This window comes from Melanerpes formicivorus, unplaced genomic scaffold (genome assembly GCF_026170545.1).
Source record: "Melanerpes formicivorus ecotype bairdi unplaced genomic scaffold, bMelFor1.0.p_v2 SCAF_10, whole genome shotgun sequence".
NCBI lineage: Eukaryota > Metazoa > Chordata > Aves > Piciformes > Picidae > Melanerpes > Melanerpes formicivorus.
In genome coordinates this window covers 24,269,694-24,285,857 of record NW_027142362.1, presented here as the reverse complement: position 1 = coordinate 24,285,857, position 16,164 = coordinate 24,269,694, and the positions used below count along the sequence as shown (strand labels likewise).

General features: G+C 57.8%; 1 protein-coding gene across 1 annotated transcript in view; it reads left to right on the top strand.

Moving 5' to 3' along the window:
- The first annotated feature begins 14,010 nt into the window (after positions 1-14,010).
- Positions 14,011-16,164, top strand: part of ARIH1 (ariadne RBR E3 ubiquitin protein ligase 1) — an 87,999-nt gene continuing 85,845 nt past the window's right edge. The window contains exon 1 of the mRNA XM_068144300.1: positions 14,011-14,448. Within this exon, the coding sequence (XP_068000401.1) occupies positions 14,086-14,448 (363 nt within the window). The 5' untranslated portion in view covers positions 14,011-14,085. The remainder of the gene's footprint in view (positions 14,449-16,164) is intronic.

Sequence of the window (16,164 nt, the reverse complement as noted above, 5' to 3'; positions counted from 1 at the left end):
CAGCTCCCCAGCTCAGGAGGGGATCTGCTGGAGAGAGTCCAAGGGAGGCTAGGAGGGTGATTGAGGGACTGCAGCACTGCTGCCGAGGAGAGGCTGAGAGCCCTGGAGGGGCTTAGTCTGGAGAAGAGAAGACAGATCTGATCAATGTCTATCAGTAGCTGAGGGCTGGGGGTCAAGAGGGAGGGGACAGGCTCTGCTCACTGCACCCTGTGATAGGCCAAGGGGCAATGGATATAAACGCCAGCGCAGGAGGATCCATCATCAATTTGCAGACGACACCAAGCTGGGGCAGGAGTTGATCTGCTGGAGGGTAGAGAGGCTCTGCAGAGGGACCTTCACAGTATCACAGTATCACTTAGGTTGGAAAGGACCTCGAGGATCATCGAGTCCAACCTATCAACACAGACCCCATGCCTAGACCATGGCACCAAGTGCCACGTCCAATCTCCCCTTGAACGCCTCCAGGGTCGATGACTCAACCACCTCCCTGGGCAACCCATTCCAATGACGAATGACTCGCTCAGTGAAGAACTTCCTCCTCACCTCGAGCCTAAACCTCCCCTTGCCAGGCTGCACAGATGGTCAGAGGCCAAGGGCAGGAGATTGAACACATCCAAGTGCCAGGGGCTGCACTTTGGCCACAGCAACCCCAGGCAGAGCTACAGGCTGGGGTCAGAGTGGCTGAGAGCAGCCAGGCAGAGAGGGAGCTGGGGGTGCTGGTTGATAGTAGGCTGAACATGAGCCAGCAGTGTGCCCAGGCAGCCAGGAGGGCCAATGGCATCCTGGCCTGCATCAGGAAGAGTGTGGCCAGCAGGAGCAGGGAGGTCATTGTGCCCTGTGCTCAGGACTGCTTAGGCCACACCTTGAGTCCTGTGTCCAGCTCTGGGCTCCTCAGTTTAGGAAGGAGGTTGACTTGCTGGAATGAGTCCAGAGAAGGGCAAGGAGGCTGGGGAGGGGTCTGGAGCACAGCCCTGGGAGGAGAGGCTGAGGGAGCTGGGGTTGCTTAGCCTGGAGATGAGACTCAGGGGTGGCCTTATTACTCTCCACAACTTCCTTAAGGGAGGTTGTAGACAGGCAGAGGTTGGTCTCTTCTCCCAGGCAGCCAGCACCAGAACAAGAGGACACAGTGTCAGGCTGCGCCAGGGGAGGTTTAGGCTGGAGGTGAGGAAGAAGTTCTATACAGAGAGAGTGATTGCCCATGGGAATGGGCTGCCTGGGGAGGTGGTGGAGTCACCATCAGTGGAGGTGTTCAGGAGGAGACTTGATGGGGTGCTTGGTGTCATGGGTTAGTTGTTTAGGTGGTGTTGGATTAGTTGATAGGTTGGATGAGATGATCTTGAAGGTCTCTTCCAACCTGGTCTGCTCTATTCTATTCTATTCTATTCTATTCTATTCTATTCTATTCTATTCTATCTCAACATGAGGAGGAACTTCTTCACTGTGAGGTCACAGAGCCCTGGAGCAGGCTGCCCAGAGAGGTTGTGGAGTCTCCTTCTCTGGAGCCTTTCCAGCCCCATCTGGATGTGTTCCTGTGTGACCTGTGCTGGATTCTCTGCTCCTGCTCTGGCAGGGGGTTGGACTTGGGGATCTCCAGGGGTCTCTTCCAGCCCCGAACATCCTCTGATCATAGAAGGCACTGGGTTGGAAGGGACTCTAGAGGTCATCCAGGCCAACCTCCCTGCAGCAAGCAGGGGCATCCTGCTTAAATCAGTTCATTTTCATTTTAAATAATTAATGATTTACAACATTTGACCTCCATCGGTTTCCAGCTGTGTGGCTGAGCACGCTCCTGCTTTGGACCCACCTTGGGTCCTGGCACCTTTTGCTGGTACCATGCATCCCCAGGAGCAGCACGGGATGCAAGCCAGCCCTTGGCTTTCAGGAGTATTATAGAGGTTGTGGGTCAAATACTGGTTAGGATGTACAAAACAAGAGCTCTGTCTCATGGAGGAGCCTCACAGTGAAGTGCTAACAGAGTGGCTTTCCACCCCGGGGGTTGGCTTTCGCTAGGACACCCTCAACCTCAGCTGAACTCTTTTGTGTTGCCTCCTCCCTCCCAGCTCTGCATTCCTCAGCAATTCCCAAGTCAAATAAGGACCCTTAAGCCCAGGTCTTACCCATCTAATTGCCAGCACAACCCTACCAGCTCCTGCACAGGAACCAGCTCCAGCAGATTATTAAACACCTGTTGTGTCCCAGCCCTCCTGAGCAAGCAGTGAAGCTACCAGAACACTCCAGGCTATCTATCAGGAGACAAGCCACCAGCATAAGGAGCAGGCAGGAAATTAAACAAATGCCATGGGAGCAAGCATGACAATGGAGATGGCCCCATCACATGCTAGCATAAGGTGGAAAAGGCACTTTGCATGAGCAGGACACAAGCATGGAGAGGGCTGGTGGGGAATGTAAAGGATTGTCCCTCACGTGAGCAGCATGAACAGGGTGAGCTGGGAAAAGCACTCTGCAGAAAAGCCCTCAAGGAGCTGCCAAAGGCACCAGCACAAAGCTGGGGACTGGTGCTTAAAGGAGAAGAGAGGGGAGGACACGGGGGAGTTTCTGTGGGCCCGAAGGGAAGTGCTCACCAGAGCTGAAGAAGCCTACGAGGTACCAGTGAAAGTTTTGGGAATGTCCTGGAGATGGAGAAGCTGTGGGGGTGTCAGGCAGAAGATCACAGGTTAGAGCTAAATGGGTTTGTGGCAATTTAATGAGACTGGTGAAAACTGCTAGGGGATCTCCAGTGGGAGAGGGCTGGGAGGGAGCTAAGGGTCACCTCTAGGTAAGGGAGCTGGTTTCCATCAGGAGTAGGGCCAAAGAGAGCCAGATGGTGCTGCCATGTGAACAACACCTACACAGCACTGCATCCTTCTACAACCCTGTAGACCTCCCATCCACCTCAGGGAACGTAAGCTGGGAACAAAAGGCAGGCACAGCGTGGGCCAGGCATCCTCCCCAGCTGGGTGGAACCCCACAGCCAGGTGAGCAGAGCACGGTGGAGGCAGCAAGGGGGCACACAGACCTCAGCTTAAATGGAGCTCTTGAAGCAATGAGGAATGGGTGGGGGTCCCAGGTGAAGCTGACAGGACATTGAAGCCTCTCAGGCTTCTGACAATCCTCCCCTGTCTCTTTTTTTTCTTTACAGAGAGGTGGTAAGACCCCAGTTCAGCACAGTGGCACAGGGCAAGCTGTGTCCTCAGGGCTCTTCTGACTTGAGCACCCTTGCTCCAGGACATTCCACATCACGTGGCAAGAAGGCACATGGAGGACAACACCTACAGCCCAGCCTGTGTTGGACCTGTCTGAAAGTGACCTTCTCATTCTTTGTGTTCATGGTTACCTCTGCTCACCTCAAGGCTGCTGCTGGCCTACACAAAACCACCACAGTCCTGCGTGGGGTTTGCTGCCTTTCCCCCTGCAAGCCTCTGAAGTGCCAGCACTCACCACTGGGCTCCTCCATGTAAGAAGGACATTGAGACTCCTGAACGTGTCCAGAGAAGGGCAAGGAGGCTGGGAGAGGCCTTGAACACAGCCCTGGGAGGAGAGGCTGAGGGAGCTGGGCTTGCTTAGCCTGCAGAAGAGGAGGCTCAGGGGAGACCTTCTTGCTCTCTGCAACTCCCTGCAGGGAGGTTGGAGCCAGCTGGGGGTTGGGCTCTTCTGCCAGGCAGGCAAGCAGCCCCAGAACAAGAGGACACAGTCTGCAGCTGTGCCAGGGGAGGTTTAGGCTGGAGGTGAGGAAGAAGTTCTTCACAGAGAGAGTTGTTAGCCATTGGAATGTGCTGCCCAGGGAGGTGGTGGAGTCCCCATGGCTGGAGGTGTTGAAGCGGGGATTGGATGTGGCCCTTGGAGCCATGGTTGAGTTGTCAGGAGGTGCTGGGTGACAGCTTGGACTTGATGAGCTCTGAGGTCTTTTCCAACCTTATTGATTGTATGATTCTATGCTTTTCAGACAGCCCTGATGAATCCCACACCCTCTGGACTTCTCTGTGAGTAGTTTCACTGCCTTCAAGGGGCAGGGGAAGAAACAAAGCCCAGCCCTGAGAGGGTTTGTGGTTCATCAGGCAGCGGCAGGGTGGTGCTGCCCGGGACCCAGAGGCTGAAGTGCTGTGGGGGGCAGCGAGTCCTGCCCATGCTGTGGGGAGGGCAGGGAGTTGGCCACCCTCATGTGAAGCACTGTGATGGTGGCTCTCAGGCCAAATATCCCAGCAGTTCAGCATTCTGTGGATTCTGTTGCTGTTGCTATTTTAGGGAACCTGATGTCTCCAAGGGATGACTCAGAGAAGCTCAGCTGGAGCTGGCTGGCGTTAATCTAGACTAGGAATCTGATTTGGGAGCATGGTTTGGGTGAGAAAGCTGCTGAAGGGTGTCAGGAGCAAAGTGCCAGGCTCTGTTTGGTGGTGCCCACTGACAGGATAAGGAACAACAGGTACAAGATTGACCATAGAAGATTTCACCTTGACATGAGGAGAAACTTCTTCACTGTGAGGGTGCTGGAGGCCTGGAGCAGGCTGCCCAGAGAGGTTGTGGAGTCTCCTGCCCTGGAGAGATTCCAAACTCACCTGGATGTGTTTCTGTGTGACCTGCCCTAGATGATCCTGTTCTGGCAGGGGGCTTGGACTGGGTGATCTCTAGAGGTCCCTTCCAACCCCTAACATTCTGTGATTCTGGAAACACCTGCAGCTGGCTGCAGACCTCTGACTGGTATTTTGACCCCTCAGCAGCTTTCTGGGCAAACTTCCTCTGTCCATTTGCTTGTTCACCTCCACTTTCACCCTTGGGAAAAGAATCAGAGTATTTGGATTGCAACCACGAGGCTTGCAGACATTCTTTGTTGAAGTGCCCTTATTTGTGGTGGTGGTCTGGGGCTTCTTTGCAGGTGTGAAGCCTCCTGTAGCACATTCCAGGGGTGATCCTGAGCAGCAGTGTCACACAGGTGCTGGCATCAGCTGCTGATGTATTTGCTCTTCTAGCTTGTGGCTGCTCGATGTGAACTAATCTTGTGAGAGAGAGAACTGGGGTTGTTCAGTCTGAAGCAGAGGAGGGCGAAGGGAGACCTCTTTGCTCTCTACAACCCCCTGAATGGAGCTTGGAGTGAGGTGGGGGTTGGGCTCTTTGCTGCAAGAGTGGTCAGGGATTAGTAGAGGCTGCCCAGGGAGGTGGTGGAGTCACCAGCCCTGGAGGTGTTTAAAGGTGGTTTGAATGTGGTGCTTGGGGATATGGTTTTAGGGGTGAAGCTTGTAGAGTAGGGTTCTGGGTTGGACTTGGTGATCCTGAGGGGCTTTTCCAACCTGGATGTTTCTGTGATGATTACTGGAGCTTTACCATGTGCACAAAGTCAAGAGATGATCCTAAATGCACATCCAGGCTATCCTCACCAGCCAGCTCCTTCTCTAACAGGTCAGCCCAGGGGGAACATCCATGCTTCTGGGGGTGCTTTTGGAGCCATAATCATGTAGCCTGGTGCTGCTCAAAGCACAGGATGACTCTGTTTCATCTCTCTCTGCATCCACCCTGGCCACCACGACTCATGCTAGATGCTGCCATCGAAGGGAACTGGCAGATGCATGCAGTAAATGAATTTCTCAGCACAGATGGAGTTGAGCAGAAGGGACATCTTCAGATGGGAGAGCACACGTAAGGGGAGCAAGGTCTGGGAGGCTCTGAGCTAGCAGGCAGGAGTTGGGTTATGGTAGAGAGGAATATTACAACAATTATGACCTTAGAGGCAGCATTTAAGCTTGAGGTGAGGTCACAGAATGGTGGGGGTTGGGAAGGACCTCTTGGAGATCATTTAGTACAACCTCCCCTACTAAAGAAGGGTCACCCACAGCAGGTTGTCCATCCAGGATTGCAGTGTCCAGGTTGCAGTTGCAATCTCTCCAGAGCAGGAGGAGACTCCACAACCTCTCTGGGCAGCCTGCTCCAGGCCTCCAGCACCCTCACACCAAAGAAGTTTCTGCTCCTGTTCAGATAGAACCTCCTGGGTTGCAGTCTGTGCCCACTGCCCTTTGTCCTGTCCCTGGGCACCACTGACAAGAGCCTGGCCCCAGCCTCTTGCCCCCCACCCTTTAGCTCTTGCTGAACATTGTTCAGCTCCCCTCTGGGGCTGCTCTTCTCCAGGCTCTCAGTCCCAGGGCTCTCAACCTTTCCTCCTCCCAGAGCTGCTCCAGGCCTCTCAGCAGCTTTGGACCCTCCCCTGGACTCTCCCCAGTAGTTCCCTCTCTTTTATACTGGGGAGCCCAAAAATGGACACAGGACACCAGATGTGGCCTCAGCAGGGCAGAGTAGAGGGGTAGGAGGATCTCCCTTGACCTGCTGGCCACACTCTTCTTCATGCACCCCAGGAGACCATTGGCCTTCTTGGCCACAAGGGCACATTGCTGGCTCATGGGAACTTGTTGCCCACCAGCACTCCCAGGTCCTTCTCCTTAGGGCTGCTTTGCAGCAGATCCCCCCTCACCTGTCCTGCTGCAGGAGGTTGTTCCTCCCCAGGGGCAGGACCCTACACTTGCCCTTGTTGAGCTTCATGAGGTTCCTCTGCCCAGCTCTGCAGCCTGCCCAGGTCTGGCTGGAGGGCAGCACAGCCTGAGGGGGTGGCAGCCACTCCTCCTGGCTTTGTACCACCACTTTGTATCAGATGTTGCACCTTTGTTCCAGCTTAGCCCAGTGGTGTTTTCACTGCTGCTGTTACTGGCAAAGCCTTTTCCCCTCTGGCCTATCTCCACCTCACACAGCTTAGGGGTGGCTGAACAACCAGCGGTGATCCAAGGGGTGTCTCGGCCCATGCTCATGGTTGAGGTTTTCAGTGGATGTGCAGGTTCCCCAAATCAAGGCCAAGGCATCAAGACAGCTCCCAGATTTCCCCTCCCCCAGTGCTGGAGCTCTGTGTGTCTTTGGTGATGGAGAAGAGCTTGTTCCAGACATCCTCCCCCTGGCTGAAATCCAAATCCTTGGATGACCCTTACGGAGCAGGAGCCCAGGGGTGGCTGTGGTGAGCTGTGGTACCAGCACTTTGACATCATTCTGGTCTCAGGAAGCAGGGCTTGTCCTGGGGAGGTGCTGTGAGTTCCTGTGGCAGCTGAGTGTTTGTGGCTGCCATCCTGCAGTGCTCTCAGTGAGGGCTGCAGGGCTGAGCTGGAATCGATCGGCGGCTGCAGGGTGACGGACTCCTGGTGCACTGAGGCCCTGCTGCTGTGCAGCCCCTCTCAGTGTGCTCCATGAAGTGGGAGCAAGGGGATCAGAGAGTGTTAAGGGCTGGAAGGGACCTTAAAAGCTCATCCAGTCCAACTCCCCTGCCAGAGCAGCATCACCTAGAGCAGGCCACACAGAAATGGGGTTTGAGTATCTCCAGAGAGGGAGACTCCACAGCCCCCCTGGGCAGCCTGTGCCAAGGCTCTGTCAGCCTCACAGGGAAAAGATTTTTCCTCCTGTTTCCATGGCTTCTACCTATTGCCCCTTGTGCTGGCATTGGGCATCCCCCAGCAGAGCCTGGCTCCAGCCTCTGGGCACTCACCCTGCACAGCTTCAGCAACAGCAGTGAGGTCACCCTCAGGCTCCTCCTCTCCAAGCTACAGAGCCTCAGCTCCCTCAGGCTCTCCTCATGAGGATCTTCCACTGCCTGCAGCATCTTTGTGGCTCTGTGCTGGACTCTCTCAAGCAGTTCCCTGAGGTCCTTCTTGAACTGAGGGGCCCAGAACTGGACACAAGATTCCAGATGCAGCCTCAGCAGGGCAGAGCAGTGGGGCAGGAGAACCTCTCTTGACCTCCTCACCACAGCCTTTCTAATCCACCCCAGAATGCCATTGGCCTTCATGGCCAGCAGAGCCACTAGGACCCCCAGGTCCTTTTCCCCTTCACTGCTTTCCAGCAGGTCAGTCTCCAACCTCTACTGATCCATGGCAGTGCAATGTTTTAATCTCACCAGCAGCAGCATGAATAGGTACTAGAACCAGCTGGGTAGTAAAGCTTTTGCAGGAATAAAATGAATAGGGGCCAGGTGCCCATAGAGATCTAAATCATTCTTTCAGAGTGGGAAGAGAGCATTTCTCAGTGCTCCTGGGTAGCTGGAGTCCTGACATACCCAGGAGCAGTGCAGATGCTCTTGGGATGAGCTGGTGGCAGCAGCCCTGCTTTCCATAGAATCATAGGGGCTGGAAGGGAGCTCAAGGCTCAGCCAGCTCCAACCCCCTGCCATGGACAGGGACACCTCACACCACAGCAGACACCTCCACCTGGCTGCAAACCACCTCCACCTCCAGCCTGGCTGCAAACACCTCCAGGCAGGAGGCTTCCACCACCTCCCTGGGCAACCTGTGCCAGGCTCTCACCACCCTCCTGGGGAACAACTTCTTCCTCACAGCCAATCTCAATCTCCCCACTTCTAGTTTTGCTCCATCCCCCCCAGTCCTATCCCTCCCTGACACCCTCAAAAGTCCCTCCCCAGCTTGCTTGGAGCCCCCTTCAGACCCTTCAGAAGGCCACAATTAGGTCTCCTCAGAGCCTTCTCCTCTCCAGCCTGCACAACCCCAACTCCCTCAGTCTGTCCTCACAGCAAAGCAGCTCCAGCCCTCTGCTCAAACTCCTGGCCCTGCTCTGGACACCTTCCAGCCCCTCCAGATCCTTCCTAGCACAGAGGCTCCAGAAGTGGCCCCAGAGCTCCAGCTGTGGTCTCAGCAGAGTGGAGCAGAGGGGCAGAATCCCCTCCCTGGCCCTGCTGGCCACACTTCTCTTGCTGCAGCCCAGGCTCTGCTTGGCTCTCTGGGCTGCAAGTGCTCCCTGCTGGCTCCTGCTGAGCTCCTCCTCCCCCAGCACCCCCAAGGCCTTTTCTCCAGGGCTGCTCTCTAGCCAGTCCCTGCCCAGCATATAGCAGTGCTTGGGGTTGCCCCAGGTACCTTTTGCAAACCAGCTCTGAGGAGCCACTGGGTGCTGAGGGCTCCATATGTGACCATTGGGTAGGAAACTTTGTAGTGCAAGAAAAACCTTTTGCAAAAGGCAAGGCTCAGATTTCCCACCCAAGAGTATTCTGGGGGGAATTGGTGGCTTCAGTGAGGGGTAAGCAGCAGTGGCATGCTGACCCCTGTCTTGCTGCTGGGAAAGGTATGGTTGGGACTACAGGAGGAGAAGCACCTTCCAGTGTGTGACCGTTTGAGGTCAAACCCACCACACAGTGTCTGCAGGATGGCAGCTTACATGGAGTCACAGAATCATTAAGGTTGGGAAAGGCCTCTGAGACCATCGAGCCCAACCATAACCCAGCTTCCATGACTACTAAACTGTGTCCTGAAGCACCACATCTACAGCTTCTTGAACCCCTCCAGGGATGAGGACTCCACCACCTCCCTGGGCAGCCTCTGCCAATCCCTGACCACTCTTGAAGCAAAGAATTTTTTCCTCCTCTCCAGCCTAACCCTCCCCTGGCTCAATTTCAGGCCATTGCCTCTCCTTCTATCACCTGAGACTAGGGAGAAGAGCCCAACCCCTGCCTCACTCCAACCTCCTTTCACAATTAACATCTGTTTGTTGCTGGGGTTATATGAGAAAGGGGCCCAAGGAGGTTTAGTTGTGTTTCTGAGGGGCTGTGCTCTGTGCTGCTCTTCCCCTTGGGTTCTGAAGGCCTGTGCAGGGCCATGGCTTTAGGGTGGTGTCTAACAGACCAAGTCCCAGCTGCTGCCCTTGGGTCACAGGCTGGGGGCAGAGTGGCTGGAAACTGCCCAGCAGAAGAGGAGCTGGAGGGGCTGGTTGAAAGCCAGGCTGTGCCCAGCTGGCCAACAAGGCCAGGATCAGCAGTGGTGTGGCCAGCAGGAGCAGGGCAGTGATTGTCCCCTTGTACTTGGCACTGGTGAAGTCACACCTGGAATCCTGGGTTCAGTTTTGGGCCCCTCACTACAAGAATGCTGAGGTGCTGGAGTGTGTCCAGAGAAGGGCAGCAAAGCTGGGGAAGGGTCTAGAGCACAGGTCTTGTAAGGAGCAGCTGAGGGAATTGGGGTTGTTTAGTCTGGAGAAAAGGAGGCTGAGGGGAGACCTCCTCACTCTCTACCACTGCCTTGAAGGAGGTAAGGGTGAGGTGGGTGTTGGTCTCTTGTCCCGAGTAACTAGGGCTAGGAGGAGAGGAAGTGGTATTGAGTTGCACCAGGGGAAGTTTAGATTGGCTATTAGGGGAGAATTTCCTCACTGAGGAAGCGATTTGAGCATTGGCAGAGGCTGCCCAGGGAGGTGGTGGGGTCACCATCCCTGCCGGTGTTGAAAACCCCTGCAGAGGTGGCCCTTGGGGACGTGCTTTCGTGGGCAGGGTGGAGCTGTACTGAGGGTTGGACTGGATGATCTTTGACGTCTCTTCCAACCTTAATGACTCAACAGTTCCAGAGTTCTAAGAGCTCACCTGGCAGGGCTTGGAGCTCGGGCGCTCTGCAGCCTCGGCAGGGGCCAGGAGAGGGCAGCGGGGAGGCGCTGGGAGCCCCGTGGCTGGGACGCGGAGGGGCAGCCAGGGGGTGGCAGGGACGCGGAGGGGCAGCCAGGGGGTGGCAGGGACGCGGAGGGGCAGCCAGGGGGTGGCAGGGACGCGGAGGGGCAGCCAGGGGGAGGCAGGGACGCGGAGGGGCAGCCAGGGGGGAGGCCGGTCCTTGGCCGTGCCCCAGCCCCACCACAGCCCCCAGCCCCAGCACAGCCAGCCCCACAGACCGATAGCCCCGTGCCGGGGGGAAGGTCGCCTCGGCCAAGAGCCGGCCCTGGACCTGCGTCAAGTGCAGGCTGTGGGAAGCTGCAGAGCTCTGATAACGCACCCCCCCCCGCCTTGGCTGGTCAACGCCTCTCTGGGCCCCGTGGTGGCCGCTGGGCAGATGTGCTGCTGCTCTGTGCCGGCTCACAGGGCGCCGGCTGGGGGGGACAGTGCTAGCACACAGTCCTGAGTGCTGACACAAGGTCCCCTTGGAGGCTGAGGTGTGGAGTGATCAAATGAGTCTCCAAGGCTCCACCTGGAGCAGTGTGTCCAGTTCTGCAGCCTCTTGTTACAGGAAGGATCTGGAGGGGCTGGAAGGTGTCCTGAGCAGGGCCAGGAGGAGGAGCAGAGGGCTGGAGCTGCTCTGCTGTGAGCACAGACTGAGGGAGCTGGGGCTGTGCAGGCTGGAGAGGAGAAGGCTCCCAGGAGACCTCATTGTGGCCTTCCAGGATCTGCAGGGGGCTGCAAGCAAGCTGGGGAGGGACTTTAGAGGGTGTGAGGGAGGGATAGGACTGGGGGGGCTGGAACAAAACTAGCAATGGGTAGATTGAGATTTGATGTCAGGAAGAAGTTGTTCCCCAGGAGGGTGGTGAGAGCCTGGCACAGGCTGCCCAGGGAGGTGGTGGAAGCCTCCTGCCTGGAGGTGTTTGCAGCCAGGCTGGAGGTGGCTGTGAGCAAGCTGCTGTGGTGTGAGGTGTCCCTGCCCATGGCAGGGGGTTGGAGCTGGCTGAGCCTTGAGCTCCCTTCCAACCCTGACAGCTCTGTGGTTCCCTGTGTGAAGTGGGACCAGCCCGGGCAGTGTGCAGCTGGTGAGCCTGGAGCTGGACAGAGCTGGAGCTATTTACGTTTATGTAGGGCAGGACGATTAATGCTGAGGCCTTTGCCATTCCACATACAAAGGGTGATTAGGCAACTGGCTTTATTTACTGGGTAGCTTGGTGTGAGGTGGCCTGTGTGCCCAGCCCACAGCCCCCTGCTCCTCTCCTGAGCCAGGCAGGGCTGAGGCACTACAGGCTGTCGCCCCATGGGGATGGCTCTGTGCTACCACTGTCTGGAGGAGGCAGCAGGTGGGTGCAACCCAAGAGAGCCTGCTGGAAGGTGCTGCAGTGCTACTAAACACCCCAAGGACATGTTGGAAGCTGCCTGTGTATGTGAAGATGCAGACTGGTACCCGGTGAAGTTTCTAGAAGCAGCTCTCGGGGCTGTCGGACACTTAATCCGCTTGGATCCCCAAGGGCAGCTGCCTGCGTCACCCTGAGCTTAAACCCCTGCTGCTGTGGCCATCATGTTTCCTCTGCTCCATCAGAAAATAAACAGCCTTTCAGAGGCAGCTTCTCATTTTCTGCCTGTTCCACAAGGTATTTGTATGGAAGCAGCAGCAGGAAGCAGGATCCCACCGTGCTGGGCGCCGTCTGCGCCGCGGTGACTCCTGCCCCCGAAGAGCCGAGGGAGCTCTTCACACCCACACCACATGCTGCAGGGCTGACTCTCCCCCACCCTCCAGGCATGAGTGCACCTTCACCCCGTGGAGGGTGAATAATGTCACCCCCTCAGAAGGGCCCCCCTTCACCCCAGGAAGAAACAATTCCCTGGGGTATGAGGAAGTGGAGGATTATGGCCGTGGTGTAGAGAGGGTGGCCCCGGAGCCCTCCTGGGGCCGTGCTGCTCTCTCATCTGTGGTGAATAGCGGCGGAGGGGTTAGCAGCAGCTGGCTCTCCTCTGGGCCAGGCTGCAGCCCTGTTTCCAAGCCAACCGGAGTCCCTGGCGCTCCCCAAACGGCTGCAAACAATGAGCCCAGCTCGCCTCCCCTGTGCCAGGCTGAGCATGGCTGGCACTGGAAGCAGAGGTGGCTGTGCTGCCTGAGGTGAAGGGTAGAATAGAATGGAATACAATAAACCAGGTTGGAAAAGACCTCAGAGATCATTGAGTCCAACCTATTACCCAACACCATCTAATCAACTAACCCATGGCACCAAGCACCCCATCACGTCTCCTCCTGAACACCTCCAGGGATGGGGACTCCACCACCTCCCTGGGCAGCACAGCCCAATGGGCAATCTCTCTCTCTGTGAAGAAGTCCTTCCTCACCTCCAGCCTAAACCTCCCCTGGCACAGCTGCAGACTGTGTCCTCTTCTTCTGGGGCTGCTTGCCTGCCTGGGAGCAGAGCCCAACCCCCAGCTGGCTCCAACCTCCATCAGGGAGTTGCAGAGAGCAAGAAGGTCTCCCCTGAGCCTCCTCTTCTGCAGGCTAAGCAACCCCAGCTCCCTCAGCCTCTCCTCATAAGGCTTGTTTTCCAAAGCCCTCCCCAGCTTCATTGCCCTCCTCTGGACCCGTTCCAGCAGGAGGGTGCTCGCCCTGCTCTTCGCTGGCAGCTCAGCGCCCCGGAGAGCAGCCCTGGCAGGGACAAAGCCGCCCGGGAATAGCGCTGGCATCACGTCCCTGCCTTCCCTGGAGCTCTCCCAGCCCCAGCCTTGGCTCTGGTCAGCTGCAAGAGAGGAGAAAGGTCTGTTTATGGTCTGTATTCTCCTCCCCTGCAAGACGCCAAGTTGCGAGGGAGGAAAGGGAATGGAGCCCAGCACCACGGAACAGAAGTGGGTGGCGTTAGCTCTGCTGACCAGAGGGCAGAGCGGAGCACGGCGCTGCCACCCAGCAGGGCTGGGGGCTGCTCCAGAGCACACGTCTGTCCTGTGGCCTCACGTCAACGTTTGCCCGGAGGGTCTCGGTGCCGTTTTCTTGTGATTTTTGTGGCAGAACAACCTGTTTTCCCTAACGTCTCCCTCCGAGGTTGCCGCCCGCAGGCAGGGCACCGCTCTTTGCGTAATGGCGGCGCCGAGGGCCCTCCCGCTGTGCTCAGCTGACAGGTCATCATCTCGGGAGGGCTCCGCGCTCCCACCTCCATCGCACACTTCCCCACCACCCCGCAGCGCCCTGACGCGGGTCGATAACAGTGGAAGCCGGTAAAACTCTTCATCATCCCGCCGCCGCTGCTGAAGCCTGCCGCGCTCAGCATGGCGCCGCGCCACACTCAAGATGGCGGCAGAGGGAGGGCGGGGTCTGGGGGGTGTGTGTGGGGGTGTGTGTGTGGCGCTCACTCAAGATGGCCGCCGGCGCGGCGGGTGGGAGGTGGCGGTTGCGGCGCAGGCGCGGCGGCGTTGCGTCACGCGGCGCGGCGTGACGTGCCGTGCCGTGCGTGCGCGGCGCGCGGTGACGGAGCGGGTCGGCCGCGTCCCTTTGTTGGCGGCGGCTGAGGCGCGGCGGGGCCGGGGCCAGCGCCGGAGGTGGGAGGGGGCGGCGGCGGGCGCCAGGCAGGCCGGCGGGGTGGGTTAGGGGGGGGCGGCGCCGCGGGAGCCGCCACCGTTTCTTCACCGCCCTCGCCATGGACTCGGACGAGGGTTACAACTACGAGTTCGACGAGGACGAGGAGTGCAGCGAGGACAGCGGCGCGGAGGAGGACGAGGAGGACGAGGAGGAGGACGAGCCCGACGATAACTTGGACGAAGTGGAGCTGGTGGAGCCCGGGCTGCGCGTCGGCGGAGAGCGCGACGGGCTGTTAGGCGGTGACACGGGCGGGCTGGGCCCCGGCGGCGGCGGCGGTGGAGGCGGCCTAGGCGGCGGGCCGGGCCCCGGAGGCGGCGGCGGCCCCGACCAGGAGGAGGATTATCGCTACGAAGTGCTGACGGCCGAGCAGATCCTGCAGCACATGGTGGAGTGCATCCGGGAGGTCAACGAGGTTATCCAGGTGCGAAGCCCCGGGGAGGGGAGCGGGCCCGGGCCCGGGCAGGAGGCTGGGGGGTTGGGGGAGAGGCGGCGCGGGCCGCGCAGCCAACCGGCCGCGCTCGCTCCGGCCCCGGCCCTCCTGCGGCCTAGATACCCCCGCGCGTACACCGCGAGGGAGCGCGTAGCTCCTTCCCGGGTGGAGAAGGGGATTCCCCGGTGTCTCCCTCCCCCGAGGAGGCCCCTCGTGGCAGGCCAGGAGCTCGCTTCCTTCCGTGGAAGCGTCGGGACCGAGGCCCTTGGCTTTAAAAGAGCTCTCCTTTGTGTGGTCCGCAGCCGGTGGGCACCAATCTGTATTTTGCCTTTCTTCCTCTCCACCCTCAGCGCTTCCTAGGGAGGGTTTTAGCCCCTCCAGTTCTTTGGGTAATCCGGTGAGCCGGTGGCGAGCTCAGGAATTCGAGGAGGGGCAGCCCGGCACTGCTTTGGTTTTGTCGGCTTCTCCCTTCCCTTCCCCCCTGCCACACACAGACGCTCTTCCCCTGCTCCCGGGGCCGAACCGTGCGTGTTTATTTGCAGTGTAGGCCAGGAGGGCTGCGGGCAGTCGCTTCGAAACGGTAACTTTCTCACCCCCAGTTTTTCAGCTCGCTGCTTTGAAGTGGAAATCGAGATCAAAAGACCGTTTTACTGTCCTCACGTGAAAGCATCTTGGTCTTATCTGTTGGCTCTTGGAGGAAAAAAACCCCGATAATCAAGTCATTTAAGCTGTCTGGTGTCCCTTTCTCAGTGGGCAGGGCAGAGTTTTGCTCCTGCTCACCGTGAAGTTTCTGAGGCGGTTCCCTCTCTCCTTTTCGCTTTCCCTGCAGGTGACCAGAGTGCTCGGGTTTTCTTTTGTTCCCCTCGATTGGGTGTTAGTCAGAGTGGCTAAAAAGGGGAAGCTTCCCAGTATGCAGACGGGGATGGTGTGAGAAGGTGAAATACGCAGCTCTGCAGTTAAACGGTGCCCAAGAAAGGAGTTGTTTTGCTGGTTGGTTGTACTCCCGGTGTCGGTGAATCCCTTCAGACGGGAGGTGCTTTAGCCGATGCTTCTGCCCGGCAGTGGCTGCAAGAGCAGCTGTGCAGCGTTGGTGCTCTCCGTGCTGTGCATCCACTGGGGCTTCCCTGGAGCTTAACGCAGGCAGCTGTAAAGGTATTTGCATACTAAATTAGCAAATGGCCTTTCTTAGGTCAAATTCGAGCCGGTACCTTTAATGCCAGTGCTCTCCATGTAAGGCTGAGGAGAGGAGCCTCTCCAGCTTAGCTGATTAGCTGCAGCTAAAGAAGATCTCGTGGTTAAGCATGGCTGTTTCTTTGCTGCTGGTTACTGAGCCTAATGTCGGGAGGGAAACAAGTGGCAAGCAGACCTGTAAGCAGTTGGTGACTTGAAAAGTTTTTAGGCTCTGAACCAGCTCTTGAAGTGGTGAGTCAGTGTTTCATGACTAAGGCTGAAAAACATGACCCGTGCTGATTGCCTGGAGGTGATTCTGCTGTTTGGCCTAGCTTTGCATAAGCAAAGTGGTGGAAAAGTTCCTGCCAGGGAGGAGTGTTCCTGCTCCTGGGGTGCCTTGCAGCCCTGGCTGGCATGGTGGACTCACCAACAGGCTCTTCATGAAGTGATTTCTTTGGCAGGCTCCTGGCTTCTGCTCTGTGGGGCTTCCCCCCTGACTCTTCCGCTGCCCCTCAGCTGTCCCACTTTGTGCTTGCC